General features: G+C 45.6%; 1 protein-coding gene across 3 annotated transcripts in view; it reads left to right on the forward strand.

Moving 5' to 3' along the window:
• Positions 1-1387: 1387 nt before the first annotated feature.
• mgat5b (alpha-1,6-mannosylglycoprotein 6-beta-N-acetylglucosaminyltransferase B) overlaps positions 1388-18715 on the forward strand; it is a 31263-nt gene continuing 13935 nt past the window's right edge. For 2 of the 3 annotated variants that reach the window (XR_209539.4, XM_004918438.4), the window contains exons 1-10: positions 1388-1592; positions 6042-6116; positions 8174-8286; positions 11329-11476; positions 12862-12971; positions 13158-13231; positions 13387-13554; positions 14982-15146; positions 15870-16039; positions 16367-16498. Coding sequence is in view for 2 of the 3 variants with exons in the window: in XM_004918438.4 (XP_004918495.1) it covers positions 6049-6116; positions 8174-8286; positions 11329-11476; positions 12862-12971; positions 13158-13231; positions 13387-13554; positions 14982-15146; positions 15870-16039; positions 16367-16498 (1148 nt within the window). In the remaining variant the exon portion in view is untranslated. The remainder of the gene's footprint in view (positions 1593-6041; positions 6117-8173; positions 8287-11328; positions 11477-12861; positions 12972-13157; positions 13232-13386; positions 13555-14981; positions 15147-15869; positions 16040-16366; positions 16499-18715) is intronic. The other variant, XM_004918435.4, reaches the window with a different exon arrangement.

Here is an 18715-nt window from a genome sequence, read left to right on the forward strand (position 1 = left end):
TATAGCAGGGTGACTGTTACCCCCAATGTTTCTATATATCTGTAACCTTGTTATGGGCTAAGGGGGCCCAGCCTGAAGGCCAGTTAGGGGGGGATTTGGGGTGAGTGCTTATTTGTGCCCTGGGTACCCCTGGAACTATAGCAGGGTGACTGTTACCCCAATGTTTCTATATATCTGTAACCTTGTTATGGGCTAAGGGGGCCCAGCCTGAAGGCCAGTTAGGGGGGGATTTGGGGTGAGTGCTTATTTGTGCCCTGGGTACCCCTGGAACTATAGCAGGGTGACTGTTACCCCAATGTTTGTATATATCTGTAACCTTGTTATGGGCTAAGGGGGCCCAGCCTGAAGGCCAGTTAGGGGGGGATTTGGGGTGAGTGCTTATTTGTGCCCTGGGTACCCCTGGAACTATAGCAGGGTGACTGTTACCCCAATGTTTCTATATATCTATAACCTTGTTATGGGCTAAGGGGGCCCAGCCTGAAGGCCAGTTAGGGGGGGATTTTGGGTGAGTGCTTATTTGTGCCCTGGGTACCCCTGGAACTATAGCAGGGTGACTGTTACCCCAATGTTTCTATATATCTGTAACCTTGTTATGGGCTAAGGGGGCCCAGCCTGAAGGCGATTTGGAGTGAGTGCTTATTTTTGTTTGTATAAATAATTCTAGCCCTAGTCATGGCGGCTCACCTGCCCCATCTCCACCTATCTCCCCATACAATGCTTATTTCTGGGCATCATTAATAAAACCATCTAGGAAGCCAAATCCCACATAATAAACCAATTAAACTCTCAGCTGGAGGAACACTGCCTCCCCAAGTGCTCCCCCTCCCTGCTGGCAGCTGGGTCTGGGTGATGCATAGTTCCCAGATAATCTGTGAGCAATAAGGCAATTGTGATATCATCTACTCTCATCTGTCTCTCCCTCTATTTATATACCCATGTCTCTCTCCTGCCCACACTACCCCCCAAAAATACCCACATTCTCAGGCAGCAGGTGGGAGCTCCAGATTACCATAGCAAAGGCACTGTAGGTGTTGGGCTACCTCCCCCAAGCTTGTGAAGCCACTTGTCCCTGCTATTAATATATTTACAAAGATCATGTATTGGGGGGGGTCTTGCCCAGCCAGCCCATAATGGTGGAAATGGAATCTTCCATACATGCCTCACATCAATGTGGAGACCTAGAAATGTTCAAAAGGCCACTTACTGGGTGTCACTGACCACTTTGAGTGGATGGGCTTATAATTGCCCCCCAGTGATTTATAGTCTGTATAGCATTAAACCTATAGCTCTTGCTCACCGAGCCTGGCAATGAGGTGGTTAAGTGACTGTTTAATCAGGCGGCTGTGCGGGCTGGCTGCAGTACTCGCACTCTGCCGGTAGGTGTCGCCGCTGCACCTGCGTTAGGTGTAATGCAGCTGGTGCTCTCTCCGGTGGAGACAATGCAGCCCCCCATATTCGTGTGGCAAAGCGCAGTGCAAAGCCGGGAGGGGAGGTACGGGCAGCGGTTCGGCCATGGGGTGCTCTCTCTCAGCCAGGATACATGCTGATGGCTTTATGTGACCTCAAGCTGTGCAGTTGGCGAGCCGATCCTGGTGAGTGGGCTCTTAACATTGTGTGTGTAAGTGTGTATGTAAGTGTGTGTAGTGTTGGAATGTACTGATATTGTGTAGAATGTGGGGCAAGGAGGGTAAGAGTGCTGCCATTCTGTGTGCTATTATGTGATGTGTATGTTCCATAGGGGAGAGGGATAGTTGCCCTTTTTATACTGTCTGTGTGTATGAGATACAGGTGAGTTCCATTATATACTGTGTATGAGCAGGAAGGTAGGTAGCCTCATGTTCCATAGGGGAGAGGGATAACTGCCCTTATGTACTGTCTGTGTCTGTGAGATACAGGTGAGTGCCATGATATACTGTGTATGAGCAGGAAGGTAGGTAGCCTCATGTTCCATAGGGGCGAGTGATAACTGCCCTTATATACTGTCTGTGTGTATGAGATACAGGTGAGTGCCATTATATACTGTGTATGAGCAGGAAGGTAGGTAGCCTCATGTTCCATAGGGGAGAGGGATAACTGCCCTTATATACTGTCTGTGTGTATGAGATACAGGTGAGTGCCATTATATACTGTGTATGAGCAGGAAGGTAGGTAGCCTCATGTTCCATAGGGGAGAGGGATAACTGCCCTTATATACTGTCTGTGTGTATGAGATACAGGTGAGTTCCATTATATACTGTGTATGAGCAGGAAGGTAGGTAGCCTCATGTTCCATAGGGGAGAGGGATAACTGCCCTTATATACTGTCTGTGTGTATGAGATACAGGTGAGTTCCATTATATACTGTGTATGAGCAGGAAGGTAGGTAGCCTCATGTTCTATAGGGGAGAGGGATAACTGCCCTTATATACTGTCTGTGTCTATGAGATACAGGTGAGTGCCATTATATACTGTGTATGAGCAGGAAGGTAAGTAGCCTCATGTTCCATAGGGGAGAGGGATAACTGTCCTTATATACTGTCTGTGTCTATAAGATACAGGTGAGTTCCATTATATACTGTGTATGAGCAGGAAGGTAGGTAGCCTCATGTTCCATAGGTGAGAGGGATAACTGCCCTTAAATACTTATATACTGTCTGTGTGTATGAGATACAGGTGAGTGCCATTATATACTGTGTATGAGCAGGAAGGTAAGTAGCCTCATGTTCCATAGGGGAGAGGGATAACTGTCCTTATATACTGTCTGTGTCTATAAGATACAGGTGAGTTCCATTATATACTGTGTATGAGCAGGAAGGTAGGTAGCCTCATGTTCCATAGGTGAGAGGGATAACTGCCCTTAAATACTTATATACTGTCTGTGTGTATGAGATACAGGTGAGTGCCATTATATACTGTGTGTTTCATAGGGGAGAAGGGTAATTGCCGGTATATGTGTGTGAAACACAGCTAAGTGTTAGCAGCTTGGTTAGTACTGTGTGTGATTAAGGTGGGTATCATCATGTACCGTAGGGTACGGGGAGAGGAGCAATTTATATACTGTGCCTAGGTGTGTGTGTGTGTGATATTTATGTGAGCCATTATATACTGTGACTGTGGCCAGCAAGGTAGGTTTTCCAAATTCCTTAAGGGAAAGGCATAATTGCCCTTATATATTTGTGTGGGAAACAAGTAAGTGCTGTTTGCAATTGTCAGCAGCTTGGTAGGTATTGCCATACTGAATTGGGTAATTGCCTTTATGCTATGTATATGTGATATATAATGGTAAGTACCAGTGTATGCTGTGGTAGCAGAATGGGAATCCTTGTATAATTGTGTCTATATTGTGTATGCACGATAGACTGGTACCAAAACATCTGTTCTGGACATTTGATGATAACTGCCAGTGGGGTAAGTGGCTTGCTGTATGTGTGGCGGGTAATTGTATATAATATATATATCCTGTGAGCAAGGCAGGTCGCTTTATTAATGCGCTGTGGGAGAATGAGATAAGTGCTCTCATATGTGGAGTGAGAGATTGTAGGTAAGTGTTACCATTATACTTTGTGTGCGACAGAGAAAGGGCTATGTATAATTGATATATTATTGCGTGTGTGAGAGGGAGAAGTAAGTGAGGCAGAGGTTTATATATAGAGATAATATGTGTATCATGTGTGTATGTGTGTATGTGTGTATGTGAGAGACACAGGTTGTATAATAGAGGTGAGCGCTGTTTCATCTGTGCAAGGAAAGCAAATGCCATTATGGTTTGAATGGTTGCTATTCTAACCTCGGCCCAGCCAGAGGTAAGTGCACATAGATATTATTATATATTCTGCTTATGTGAGACATGGGAACGTGAGCCACCTGACATTGTGTGTTAGTGCCTTTGTGCTCTGTGAGAGTGGAATGCGTGAGAGGTAAGTGAGCTGATGTGTCGTGAGTGTGATATCTGTGTGCCGTGTCATACTGTGTGGGAGGTAAAGGTCATTTAACTTTCATTAATTGGCCTGCTATTCTGTATGAGTGTGCAAGAGATACATTGTATGGGGCCTGCTATTCTGGATGAGTGTGCGAGAGGTACACTGTAAGGGGCCTGCTATTCTGTAGGAGTGTGCGAGAGGTACACTGTAAGGGGCCTGCTATTCTGGATGAGTGTGCAAGAGATACATTGTATGGGGCCTGCTATTCTGGATGAGTGTGCGAGAGATACACTGTAAGGGGCCTGCTATTCTGTACGAGTGTGCGAGAGATACACTGTAAGGGGCCTGCTATTCTGTACGAGTGTGCGAGAGATACACTGTAAGGGGCCTGCTATTCTGTACGAGTGTGCGAGAGGTACACTGTAGGGGCTGCTATTCTGTACGAGTGTGCGAGAGGTACACTGTAAGGGGGCCTGCCTATTCTGTACGAGTGTGCGAGAGGTACACTGTAAGGGGCCTGCTATTCTGTACGAGTGTGCGAGAGGTACACTGTAAGGGCCTGCCTATTCTGTACGAGTGTGCGAGAGGTTACACTGTAAGGGGCTGCTATTCTGTTCGAGGTGTGCGGAGTACCTGTAAGGGCTCTTTCTGACGATGTGCGAGAGATACACTGTAAGGGGCCCTGCTATTCTGGACGAGTGTGCGAGAGATACACTGTAAGGGGCCTGCTATTCTGGACGAGTGTGCGAGAGATACACTGTAAGGGGCCTGCTATTCTGGATGAGTGTGCGAGAGGTACACTGTAAGGGGCCTGCTATTCTGGATGAGTGTGCGAGAGGTACACTGTAAGGGGCCTGCTATTCTGGATGAGTGTGCGAGAGGTACACTGTAAGGGGCCTGCTATTCTGGATGAGTGTGCGAGAGATACACTGTAAGGGGCCTGCTATTCTGTACGAGTGTGCGAGAGGTACACTGTAAGGGGCCTGCTATTCTGTACGAGTGTGCGAGAGGTACACTGTAAGGGGCCTGCTATTCTGTACGAGTGTGCGAGAGGTACACTGTAAGGGGCCTGCTATTCTGGATGAGTGTGCGAGAGGTACACTGTAAGGGGCCTGCTATTCTGGATGAGTGTGCGAGAGGTACACTGTAAGGGGCCTGCTATTCTGGATGAGTGTGCGAGAGGTACACTGTAAGGGGCCTGCTATTCTGGATGAGTGTGCGAGAGGTACACTGTAAGGGGCCTGCTATTCTGGATGAGTGTGCGAGAGGTACACTGTAAGGGGCCTGCTATTCTGGATGAGTGTGCGAGAGGTACACTATAAGTCCAGCTTGAAGGCTAGTTAGCGTCAGAATTGGAGAAAATATCTCCTGATATTTAGAGATAGTCTTGGAAGTCCAGCTTGAAGGCCAATTAGGGGTAGAAATATGGAAAAAAATCTCCTTGCACCCACACACAGGCGTTTTCCCCTACTCTAAGGGTGAAGACACATGGAGCTACTAGTAGCAGTTGTACTAAATTAATAAATGCAATGCGATGATACACTAATAATAATATACAAGTTAAAAAGATTCCCCCTAAATCTCACCCAAGCTATTGGCTTTTTTGATCTAGGACAGTGATCCCCAAACCAGTGGCTCAGGGGCAACATGTTGCTCCCCAACCCCTTGGATGTTGCTCTCAGTGCCCCCAAACCAGGGAGTTATTTTTGAATTCCTGACTTGGGGGCAAGTTTTGGTTGAATAAAGACAAGATTTCCTACCAAATAAAGCCCCTGTAAGCTGATAGGGTGCATAGAGGCCCCTAATAGCCAATCACAGCCCTTATTTGGCACCTCCATGAACTTTTATGGTGCTTGTGTTGCTCCCCAAGTCTTTATACATTTGACTGTGGCTCACGAGTATAAAAAGTTTGGGGATCCCTGCTCTAGGAGGTCAAAGATCTCCTAAATTTTAGCCTACCTGACCCTCAGGGTGGACTTCCAGGACTCTCAAATCTCTAACTAACCTTTAACACAGGCTTCCAGGACTATCTAGGCGAGCAAGTAGAGGTTCTTTTCAGTTTTGATGCCAACTGGTATTTAGGCCAAACCCCAGCCTCACATTTTATAGCATTTGTCTTTACAATATTTTCTTGCCTTTTAGTGAGAAGATGCTGTCTGTAAACTCTGATGGGAAGGTCCTTGTCAGGAGATGTTTCCTCACCCTCAGACCCTTCCGGTAAGAATGCGCCAGATATTCACTGCTAGTGCACTGCCTACTTGTACATCAGGGGAGCAAACCTGTGTTTCTCTGTCCTCAACACACTTAAGGTGGCCACACACGTGGCGATCTGACGATGTTTCGTGCGACCATCGGCAGATTTTGGTCAGGCGCCTTCTATGGCGCCCGATCAAAATCTTTTAACCGGTCTGATCGGCGAGTCGACCGATATCAGCAGCCTTCTGCGATATCGGTCGACTCGTTGACATGCCATACACGCACCGAATATCGTACGAAACGAGGTTTCGTACGATAGTATTGGTGCGTGTATGGCCAGCTTTATTTCTATTGTTGGGCGGTGATTCCACCCCCCCCCCCCCCTTATTTTTGGTGTAACAGTGCCATGAATTTCAATTGCTTCCCTTCTCTATACACACAAATGAGGTTATGTTATAAAAGGCACTAAGTTTGCCCAGATGCAGTAACCCATATCAACCAATCAGCAGGTCACCAGTTTAAATGCAAACATCTTATTGGTTGCTATGGGTTACTGCTCCTGGGCAAACTTATTGCCTTTTATTACATATGGGGGATAGAGTGTTGTGTGTTTGCCTCTTCTTGTGTTGCACTAAAGGTCCCCATACACGGGCGATATCGGGAGAATCCAGGGTAATCCGATCGTTTGGCCCTGGGGCCAAACGATCGAATTATAATGACGGGCATAGGTAAAGTCGGTCCGGGGACCTCATCAACAAGCCGATGCGGTCCCCGATCCGACTAGATTTTCTAACCTGCCCGATCGAGATCTGGCTGATTTCAGGCCAGATATCGGTCGGGCAGGCCCGTCGGTAGTGCCCATACACGGGCCAATTAGCTGCTGAATCTGTCTAAGGGACCCTTATCGACAGCTACTATCGGCCCGTGTATGGGGACCTTAAGATAAAGGCTGACATTAGGCCTCGACAGGGCTGGATTTCTCTTCTGGGCGCCCCGAGGCCGCCCCTGTTGGTGCCCCCCCCGTGCGCATGCGCAAATGCTCGCCCCCCCCAGTGCGCATGCGTGAACGCAGCCGCGAGTGTGCATGCGCTCTTTAAACTCCCATACGGAGCAGTGGGGAGAGGTCCCGACTGCTCCGTATGGGAGCCAAACTTAAAAATTTTCTTGCGGCGGGGCGGCATGCCGCCCCTAAGCTTCTGCCGCCCTAGACCCTGGCCTTTGTGGCCTCTCCACAAATCCGGGCCTGGGCCTCGATTTCTGGCCTCCATAAATGCTTCTGGGAGGATCTTGACAGAACACAAAAACAAATCCACTTTAAGGGGAAGACATTTAACATTTAGTATGATATAGACCAGTGATCCCCAACCAGTGGCTCCGGAGCAACATGTTGCTCCCAGTGGCCTCAAAGTAGGTGCTTATTTTTGAATCTCTGGTATGAAGGCAAGTTTTATCTGCATAAAAACCCAGTGAAAAGCCAAACAGAGCCTTCTGTAGGCTGCCAGTCCCCATAGGGGCTATTAAGTAGCCAATTATAGCTCTGATTGGCACCTCCAGGAACCTTTCTCATTCTTGTGTTGCTCCCCAACACTTTTTCCAGTTAAATTTGGCTCACTGGTATAAAATGTTGGGGATCCCTGATATAGACAGTGATATTTGTGGTTGGCATTGGGCAGATGATGGGCAGAGCTGGGCTGAGGGGCATAAATGGGCTTTTTGGGGATGGAAGAATAAACTTACTGACAAGTATATTGTCAATAAACCTGTCATACTGGCCCTGGCTTTAACTGATTTTCATGGTAAGGTGGCAACCCTACCTAATTAATATAATGATAGCTATTGCTATCCTGGATATGAGCTGCTTTATTGGTAGGTGCAGCCAGCTTTGGCCAGTTACTTGCTGATGTCAGCAATGGCATCACTGGGGCTCTCCCCCATTGCCAGTCCCAGATTCAATCTATCAGAAAGGGCCCTGTTGACTTGCCCACTCTTTAATTCGGATCTTTGTCATTGCTGAAATGAAAATGTGTTATTATGAACCTATTGTGCAATATGGTAATACCTGTCTGTTTCCATCCTAGGATATTTGTTCTGGGCATCGGATTTTTTACGCTGTGCTTCCTGATGACCTCACTGGGGGGTCAGTTCTCAGCCAAACGGCTGGCGGACTCACCCTTCACCATTCGGACAGAGGGTAGGTGGTCTGTTGATATATGCTAGTGAAAACCGGTACAGGTATGGGATCCCTTATCCAGAAACCCATTATCCGGAAAGGTCATCTCCCATAGACTCCATTATAAGCAAATAATTCTAATTTTTAAAAATGATTTCCTTTTTCTCTGTAATAATAAAACAGAACCTTGTACTAGATCCCAACTAAGATATAATTACCCCTTATTGGGACAGAACAACCCTGTTGGGTTTATTTAATGGTTGAATGATTCCCTTTTCTCTGTAATAATAAAACAGTACCTGTACTTGATCCCAACTAAGATATAATTACCCCTTATTGGGGGCAGAACAGCCCTATTGGGTTTATTTCATGGTTAAATGATTCCCTTTTCTCTGTAATAATAAAACAGTACATGTACTTGATCCCAACTAAGATATAATTACCCCTTATTGGGGGCAGAACAACCCTATTGGGTTTATTTAATGGTTAAATGATTCCCTTTTCTCTGTAATAATAAAACAGTACCTGTACTTGATCCCAACTAAGATATAATTACGCCTTATTGGGACAGAACAGCCCTGTTGGGTTTATTTAATGGTTAAATGATTCCCTTTTCTCTGTAATAATAAAACAGTACATGTACTTGATCCCAACTAAGAAATAATTACCCCTTATTGGGGGCAGAACAGCCCTATTGGGTTTATTTAATGGTTAAATGATTCCCTTTTCTCTGTAATAATAAAACAGTACCTGTACTTGATCCCAACTAAGATATAATTACCCCTTATTGGGGGCAGAACAGTCCTATTGGGTTTATTTAATGGTTAAATGATTCCCTTTTCTCTGTAATAATAAAACAGTACCTGTACTTGATCCCAACTAAGATATAATTACCCCTTATTGGGGGCAGAACAGCCCTATTGGATTTATTTAATGGTTAAATGATTCCCTTTTCTCTGTAATAATAAAACAGTACCTGTACTTGATCCCAACTAAGATATAATTACCCCTTATTGGGGGCAGAACAGCCCTATTGGGTTTATTTAATAGTTAAATGATTCCCTTTTTCTGTAATAATAAAACAGTACCTGTACTTGATCCCAACTAAGATATAATTACCCCTTATTGGGGCAGAACAATCCTATTGGGTTTATTCAATATTTAAATTATTTTTAGCACTCAAGTTATGGAGATCCAAGTTATGGAAAGATTTCTTATCTGGAAAACCCCAGGTCCCGAGCATTCTGGATAACAGGTCCCATACCTGTACTGCGAATGGCCTACCTGTAATGATCATTTATCCATATTGATTTGAACCAACAAACCAGAGCCAACTGGGGAATCTCTACAGCTTCTCCTCCTCTGCAGCTCCTCTACTTCCCCTTTAAATGTGTTGGTGCAGCTGGAGAGCCCAATAGCTGCTGGGCTACATACGTTGTTAGCAGATACCCCCATTGCATGTAGCCCGTAGCTCTCCTATTATAGGCAAATGGTTTCTCACACTTTGGTGCCCAGATAATGAAATCCTCACAATGGCGGGAGGCAGCGAGGATATTGTCGCAACAGATTATGGTCCTCGGGGAGTTGCTGAGATACAGAATCAAAGACAATTTCATAAACCATAAACCCCTTCGAGCAATTTCTTCTTCCTCCTCCCCCCCCCCCCCCACCTTGCGAGGAGTACAGAGTCCTCAGGGATTTCTAGTGAGGAGCGAAGGGAAGGCAGGAATAATTATACACAGACATGTATATTTAATGTATGAGTCCTGCTTGTGTCCTGTGGTGCTGGGAGCCCGCTGAGCAGGTTCCGTGACCCAAACTTGGCGCATGGTTCTTACAGTACTGATAAGTATAAGGAAAATGTACTGCTGTGTCCTTGATTGTTTTCCCCTGGCCAATAACACAGTGTTTAGTTCAAGGGGAATGTTTCTTAATAATGTATAATAAGGTGGAAATTGTCTTTTTTCAGCTACAGCAAAGAACCCAACCTGCTTTGGGACCAGGTTTTTGGGCTGCTCAGACTCATAACATTCAAAGACCCCCCCAATGAGCTGGGCAGTGAATAAAAAGCTGGTCCTGCCGGCATTATTTGTAGTAAAAGGCATAAATGGATTGGCCTGTCATTGTGCACACAGGGTGGGTTTTAAGCCAATTAGTGCACACTTGAAATTGACCCTTTGTTAAATTTATTAACCATCCACTGCAGCTTCATGGATTTTCTAGTCCAGTAACCCTTAGTAACCAGTCAGGCTGGTACAGTTAGAATGTTGAAAGCAAATGTCTTATTGGTTTCTATGGGTTACTAGACCAAGGACATTGTTTCCTTAATTATAACACATCCTACTTGTCTGTTAGCTGATTTATTTGACTTTGAAGGGTATATTCTATACTAAAACACTGATATTTATATCAATGGACTTTAAAGGAAAGGTTGCGATTGCAAGTGGGAATACTGGGGGATAGTGGGTAAAGTAGAGAGAGATGGTGCCTATAGTAGCAGTGGGGGGATAATAGCCTCTGGGAAGGGACTGGGGCTGCGGGATAGCAGGTATAGTAGGGAGAGATGGTGCCTATAGTAGCAGTGGGGGGATAATAGCCTCTGGGAAGGGACTGGGGCTGTGGGATAGCAGGTATAGTAGGGAGAGATGGTGCCTATAGCAGCAGTGGGGGGATAATAGCCTCTGGGAAGGGACTGGGGCTGTGGGATAGCAGGTATAGTAGGGAGAGATGGTGCCTATAGTAGCAGTGGGGGGATAATAGCCTCTGGGAAGGGACTGGGGCTGTGGGATAGCAGGTATAGTAGGGAGAGATGGTGCCTATAGTAGCAGTGGGGGGATAATAGCCTCTGGGAAGGGACTGGGGCTGTGGGATAGCAGGTATAGTAGGGAGAGATGGTGCCTATAGTAGCAGTGGGGGGATAATAGCCTCTGGGAAGGGACTGGGGCTGTGGGATAGCAGGTATAGTAGGGAGAGATGGTGATTATGGTTTCAGTTACACTGATATAATCATAGAAGGACAAGCATTATGGTTACCTAGCAGTAAGAATGCTCTTCTGGTTTCAGTGCTGGGCACAGGAGAGTCAAGGGGGGCTCTGCGGCGAATGAATGACATTTTGGAGACACTGGTGAGGAGAATGGACATGTTGGCGCGCCTGGAAAATGCCAGTGAATACCGTAGAGGAGAAGAAGCTGAACATTATGGGCTGGAAGGGTTTGTAATCACTTCTTGTACCATAATAAATCTGTAATATAGTATAGTTATATACAGTATATATGCCCCGTGTTGACCTTGGTATAAAACCTCCTTGTCCTTGGCAATAATCACTCTCAGACTTACCTTTATCTCCCATCAACAAGACCAGAGGCAGTTGGCTGCGCTTGCAGAGCTCTGTTACTGTCACAGAATTGATTTTATAATCTGTGTTGCATCTCGGCTGCAAGAACTTCTTTTAATTAAGTGGATAGAAATGACTTTATCACTTTAATTACATCTGTTTTTGCGACCACAAAGAAATCTCTGTGATTCCTTGTGTATCTTTGGGTAATGTGTGATATCGGTACCTGATGCACTGAGATCATCGAAACCTGGGGAGGAACATCAAAAACCCTGGGCCCCCTGCATTATATTGGGAGGGTGCAACTCCTATACCACAAGTGATTTCCCCCCAACCTGTCCTTTCCAGGCTCCCCCCCAGGTCCGCACACAGTTGCAGGGCTGCCATCAGTAATCATTTGGCTCCATGCTACTTGGCTAGCGGGCCCCCCCCCCCAATTATTAGCCCATCTGGGTCAGTGCCCAAGACTGACCTGCCATTATCCCCCACCACCATGTTATTCCCAATTAAAGCTGCTTGTCACAACCACAGCATTCCCCAAACCCCTCTCCCAGCTAATGTGCTGATTCAAAGTTACGGAAGACAGGAAAAGGTATGTCCTTAGGGTCTTGACACTTTCCTCACCGTTGTCCTTCCTATCCCTAGTACCTGCCCAGAGCTGGGCCTCAAGTAACATGGGGTCCTGATGAAAGCAATAAGCCCCTCACATGCAAGGCCACACTCCACCCATTCCCTCCCAAGCTATAAACCATGAATCTCACTTTTAGATTGTAGGGCCTTCCCTGCCATGATGGACCACCCTGATGGCAGCTGCCTGCAGGCCATCATACCACTATGTTGGGCAGCAGTGGTGCTACTGCTTCCATCTTTCTTTCTTATGCTCCCATCCTTCCTGCCTGAAGCAATTAGTGGGGGCCACTAATTGCTTCAGGCAGGAAGGATGGGAGCATAAGAATGCAAGATGGAAGCAGTAGCATCACTGCTGCCCAACATAGTGGTATGATGGCCCATGAAGACAAATATGGTGACCCTAATATGAGAAGTTCCTTTGTTTCAAATCTCAGTGTTTATTCTTCATAGCAATCAGTGTTTGGTGCTGTTGTTTAGAACAAAACTGCCCAATGTCCTCCCATATAACTCCTCTAATCCTTCTGGGCTCCAAGGTAACACGGCAGGAGGTGAATGGTGCATCAGCAGCAAACAGCTTACAGTGTGTGCTTAGCCTTAGCATGTAAATAACTCCTATATTTGTATTTCCCAGCTTGCAGACAGTTGGGCTGATGGAGAAGATCCAGGCCATCGCTCAAAACGTGTCTGACATTGCAGTGAAAGTAGATCAGATTCTGCGGAACAGCCTTCTCCGATCAAAGGGTAAGTATGGCCAAGGTGCCCGGTTCCGGTGTTCTGTCATAGGGAGTCATGGATGGATGCCAAAAACAGGTGTCAGTGCTGCCAGTTTCATGCCTATTCCACCAGTGTTATGAGTGGTAGGAGGGGGTAATGTTGGGCATTTCCAACAGGCCTTACTTTACAGGGGTATTTTCTTTGTATCTTTAGTGATGGAAGGCCAGAGAGACCTCTGCGATATCCCTCGAGACCCTCGTTTTCCAGACTGTTCTGGGAAGGTTGAGGTATGTTCAGCACCATTGCTGCTTCCCTGTTAAGGTGGAATGAATTTTTCATTTATACGAATACAGTAAGTCTTACAAAGACCCAGTGCCATGTACAGGAAAGGAATTACCTTGCAGCCAGGTTGGTAGTCATTGAACCATGTGTTCCCTTTCAGTGGATGCGCTCTCGCTGGACGTCGGATCCCTGCTATGCCTACTACGGGGTGGATGGTACAGAGTGCTCCTTTCTGGTTTACCTTAGTGAAGTGGAATGGTTCTGCCCAGTTTTGCCTTGGAGGAACCAGACGGTCGGCTCTTATTCCAAGTACCGGCCCAAGAAACAGGTGTCCATTACGTTAATTCATTATCTGATAGTCAAACACTTATAGGGGAAGGGGGGGAGTCACCTACAATGTGTTGGTTTAAAAAGAAAGATAAAAAAAAATAACATATAAAGTATATACAGGTATATGGAACAATGTACCCCCTAGGAGGCTAAAGGCTGAGTGCTTTTGTACAGATCATGAGCTCCAAGGTAAGTTCTAATATCAACATATTTTACAGCAGGTGGTACATTAGTTATTATAATACACATGTTTCAGTGAATCATGTGACCCAAATTACATTATCTGCACAGGTTATGACCAATTACATCACTAAGCACTGTTTATATGGATATCATTTACAGGATGTTCATGTTTCTTGTGTATAAACCGGTATGTGATGTCTTAAGCGGAAACGCGTTATCCAGAATATTACGAATTACGGGAAGGCCATCTCTCATAGACTCCATTTAGAGCAAAGAATTCTGAATTTTAAAAATGATTTAATTTTTTTTCTCTGTAATAATAAAACAGTACCTGTACTTGATCCCAACTAAGATATAATTACCCCTTATTGGGGGCAGAACAGCCCTATTGGGTTTATTTAATGGTTAAATGATTCCCTTTTCTCTGTAATAATAAAACAGTACCTGTACTTGATCCCAACTAAGATATAATTACCCCTTATTGGGGCAGAACAGCCCTATTGGGTTTATTTCATGGTTAAATGATTCCCTTTTCTCTGTAATAATAAAACAGTACCTGTACTTGATCCCGACTAAGATATAATTAATCCTTATGGGAGGGGAAATAATCCTATTGGGTTTATTTAATGTTTAAATTATTTATTTAGTAGACTTAGGTCTACTTAGGACTTAAGTCTGGAGATCCAAATTATGGAAAGACCACTTATCTGGAAAACCCCTAGGTCCCGAGAGGTACATAGGGACGATACAGCCTGGGTTTAGGGCAGTCAAAATGTCCCATGTGTTTTAATAACACATTGATATGTGGTTCGCTAATTCCTAATGCATACTGTATATCCCTAAGGCTCCCTGCTGTGCCTTACTCTGAAAGCATCACGGTTAGAGAAGGATTTCTGGCCATAAGTGCCCCCCACCCCCCAGTAACACTGAGAGAAATTTAACAGCCGCTCTTTTTTTTATTCTTTTATTTTTACTCAAAGGGATAGAGGCATCTTTTATAGAAACAATAGCATTAACCACTGTGTTCTCCATTTGGCTGCCGTGGGATGCTGGGGTTTGTAGTTTAGCAGCAGCTTCAGAGCTGATGTCTGACACTACCAGCTCTAATGGATAAAGTGTAAATGCCTTGGCTAGGGTGGGATCAGGTTTATGCGCTCCAGTCAGTCCCACGTGGCTTCCTATTGCTTTCACTAAAGCACATTTGGCCTGGATTAAGCACCAACCTCTTTCTTGTTCCCCCAGGCTGCCTTCCGTACGGAGCTCTCCTCCCTGCTGGACTTAATGGGAACTGGCAAGGAGTCTCTGATCTTCATGAAGAAAAGGCTGCGCAGATTAGAGGCTCAGTGGCTGCTGGCAGCTAGGAGACTGGAGAATAAGGTTTTGGACACGCCGAAAGAGCAGAAGCAGGTAACAGGTGCTCTCTTGTGTATCGTCGTCTTTTCCTAAGCCCCTCATTTTCTGCTTTTTCTCCAACCTGTTACATTACAATACCAAATAAATGCAATTTATACAAAATTTATTCCGTTTCCTTCCTGAGTAGTTTTAGTTATTAAATAAGTTACATACAGTAATTTTAAGATGTTTTAATGCAACCTGTGCCACTGTGATATAGAGCTAGGTAGAATCTCAGCCATAAAGCAGGACTGCTGTTTACAATGGGGGGGATCAGATAAGATCTGTGCCACTGTGACAGAATGCTCTGTTATACAGATAGCTAGAATCTCAGCCATAAAGCAGGGCAGGACTGCTGCTTACAATGGGGGGATCAGATAGGATCTGTGCCACTGTGACAGAATGCTCTGTTATACAGATAGCTAGAATCTCAGCCATAAAGCAGGGCAGGACTGCTGCTTACAATGGGGGGATCAGATAGGATCTGTGCCACTGTGACAGAATGCTCTGTTATACAGATAGCTAGAATCTCAGCCATAAAGCAGGGCAGGACTGCTGCTTGCAGTAGATTTCATAAAGCATTTTCCAGCTTTCTCCTGGAGCTAGGCAGGCTGCGTTCTGGTGCCTCCCGGTCTATACCATACAATAGTGTTACCTAGTAGCTAAGTTTACAAAAAGACACACCTCTAAGAAGGTCAACCTTTTAAACATTCCTTCTCCATTTTGCTCTCTCACCAGATCCTTGTTCATATCGGATTCCTGACGGAAGAGTCAGGGGATGTTTTCAGTCCGCGGGTGCTGAAGGGCGGGCCTTTGGGCGAGATGGTGCAGTGGGCAGACATTTTAGCGGCTCTCTATATTTTAGGGCACAGCCTGAAAATTACAGTGTCTGTCAAGGAGCTGCAAAGGTAAGACCGCTAACACTAGCGTGGTGCATATAGGATCAGCATAGACTATACCTGTTAGCTTGTTTCCATGGTAACAGAAGGGACCAGATAACTGTAACTAAACTAACAGGGTCTCCCTAATTGCATTACAGAGGCAGCCCCCGTGCATTGAGCGCATACACTAAGCTCCAGGTGGTTGTTAAACTACACCTTCCAACAGCCTTTGTGGGTGATATAGTTTAATGACATCATGTTGGGAGGGGGGATAGGTTACAAATCCTTATTATACTCCGTAGGAGCAGAAAGCTATATACTGTAACTTGGAACAACTAACACTATTTATTATAGTTACTTAGGGGTTCCTCCTGGGAGGGGCAATTGTCCTCTGACCGACCCACTGCCCTTTGACCTCATCTACACGGATTATCACGGAATGCAGCAGATGAAACAGCATATGGGTCTCTCCTTTAGGAAATACAGGTAAGGCACCTGCTTTATCAAGTTTTAGCCACTGGGCAGAGGATTCTGGGAATTGTCATTTCACATCAGCTGGAGAAGTCCCTCAGGGCGTTCCTGGCAGCTACCCATAAAGGTCCCCATACACGGGCCGATCCGCTCGCTTGGCGATGTCGCCAAGTGAGCGGATCTTCTCCCGATATCCCCTACCTACGGTTGGGCGATATCGGGAGAATCCAGGGTAATTCAATCGTTTGGCCCTGGGGCAAAGGAAGAGTCGGTCCGGGGACCGCATCAACGAGCCAATGCGGTCCCCGATCCAACTAGATTTTCTAACCTGCCCAATCGAGATCTGGCCAATTTCAGGCCAGATATCGGTCGGGCAGGCCTGTCGTTAGTGCCCATACACGGGCTGATTAGCTGCCGTATCGGTCTAAAGGTCCCCATACACGCTACAGGTGGGCGATATCGGGGAGCGTGTAGTTAAAAAAAAAAAAAAAAAATTCGAATTATATTGGCGGCAATGGGGCAGTCGGGTTGGGGACCGCATCAACGAGCCCATGCGGTCCCTGATCCGACTGAATTTTCTAACCTGGCCGATCGATATCTGGCCAATTTTAGGCCAGATATCAGTTGGGCAGGCCCCTCGTTTCTGCCCCTAGATGGGCAGATAAGCTGCCGAATCAGTCCAAGGGACCGATATCGGCAGCTACAATCTGCCCGTTCATGGGGACCTTAAGGGACCCATATCGCCAGCTAGAATCGGCCCGTGTATGGGGACCTTAATTCTGGCTCTACTCTTCCCTAGTTATGTGTAGGCCAGTTGTTTCCCACCACAAACCAGGTATTAAACTCTCCAGCTGCACAACCTAACTGTAGGTGAGTCAAACATAATTATAGATGCAAGGAGATCCACCAATGAGAATTCTCCTTACCAGCCACCTTGCTGTGTTACATAGGGAGATTAGCATGCTGTTTTTGCACCATAAGGGTGCATGTAGTGCTGTATACATGTTTGGTGCTAGAGAATATCCTACATGATCCCATGAATAAACAGGGGACCCGGGGGTGGGGTCACAGAGCAAGCAGGATTTTCATTGGAGGGTACACTTTATTTAAGAATCCATCCCATTTATGCACCACAGCTCCCAGCTAGAATCCTTGAGAAGATGTTGAAGTACGCTGGGAGTTACAACCCCTTTAAAGTTGCAGCCGTAAACATAAAAATAAACTTGGAATTTATTTTGGCAGCTTTTATGATCCGTGGCGATTGACATATTGAGCTGAAACGGAGGTAATTAAATCCAGATTCATTAAATATGAAAGGCGACAGAGCAACTATAGCCACGGAAAAGTCAGTCGAGGTTAGGGAGACGCCAACTACCCCCCTCCCCGTAGTGCAGAGATGCGCAGGGCTCAGCGATGCATCAGTAGGAGAATAAAATTCATTTAAGGCCCCCCCCAGCTTCTTTTTATCAGTATGGAATCTCCCTTTAATATATTAAGTTGCCAAATTATTCATTAAAACCACATTTAGGGTTTCAAACTAGACCCAATTACCACAGCATACTGCAGCATTCACTATAAAAAACATCACTGCCTGCTAAATCAGTAGCTGTTTATTTGGCTTTATTTCCCCTTTATTGGGAAGAGACATTAAAGTCTCCCTTAACACAAAGCAGAGAAAATAAGGAGCCCCCCCTTCCCGATGCGATAGATCTCAGAGACAAAGATGAAGCCTTCAGGGACACGGCTAAACATTTTTATGATGTGTATTGGCTGCTGTATATGGCTCACACTTCTCTGCTGTATATGGATTTAACGCACAATAAAACACCTTTTAGAGGGAATATTGCGGAATTCCTGGTACAAAAATGCCGGGAGCCTTGTGCCCGCCAGTTGCCGCTTACAGTGTGGCATTTGCGCTTAAATCTTTATGTGCCACTGAATCATTTATATGGCTGCTCACTTACTGTATTAAAGGGGAAATATTCTCTAGTAGCCTTTTTGTTTCTCTAGTGGCCTTTTTTACCTATAAAAAGCCCCTTGTAAAGTATAATGGCACATAGAGGGAATATCTCTCTGTTATATTATACCTGGGACATCCATCAGGGGGGTACTGGGTGTGCTATGGCAGAGGGGGGATCCAAAGAGAAGTAAAAATGTGATCTGTGGGTGGTGAAAGGGGTGTGGTTTGCAGGAGAGTGGGTTTGGATTGGGCGGATTTTCTGTGGGGTTCTA

Source organism: Xenopus tropicalis, chromosome 10 (assembly GCF_000004195.4).
Source record: "Xenopus tropicalis strain Nigerian chromosome 10, UCB_Xtro_10.0, whole genome shotgun sequence".
Taxonomy (NCBI): Eukaryota; Metazoa; Chordata; class Amphibia; order Anura; family Pipidae; genus Xenopus; species Xenopus tropicalis.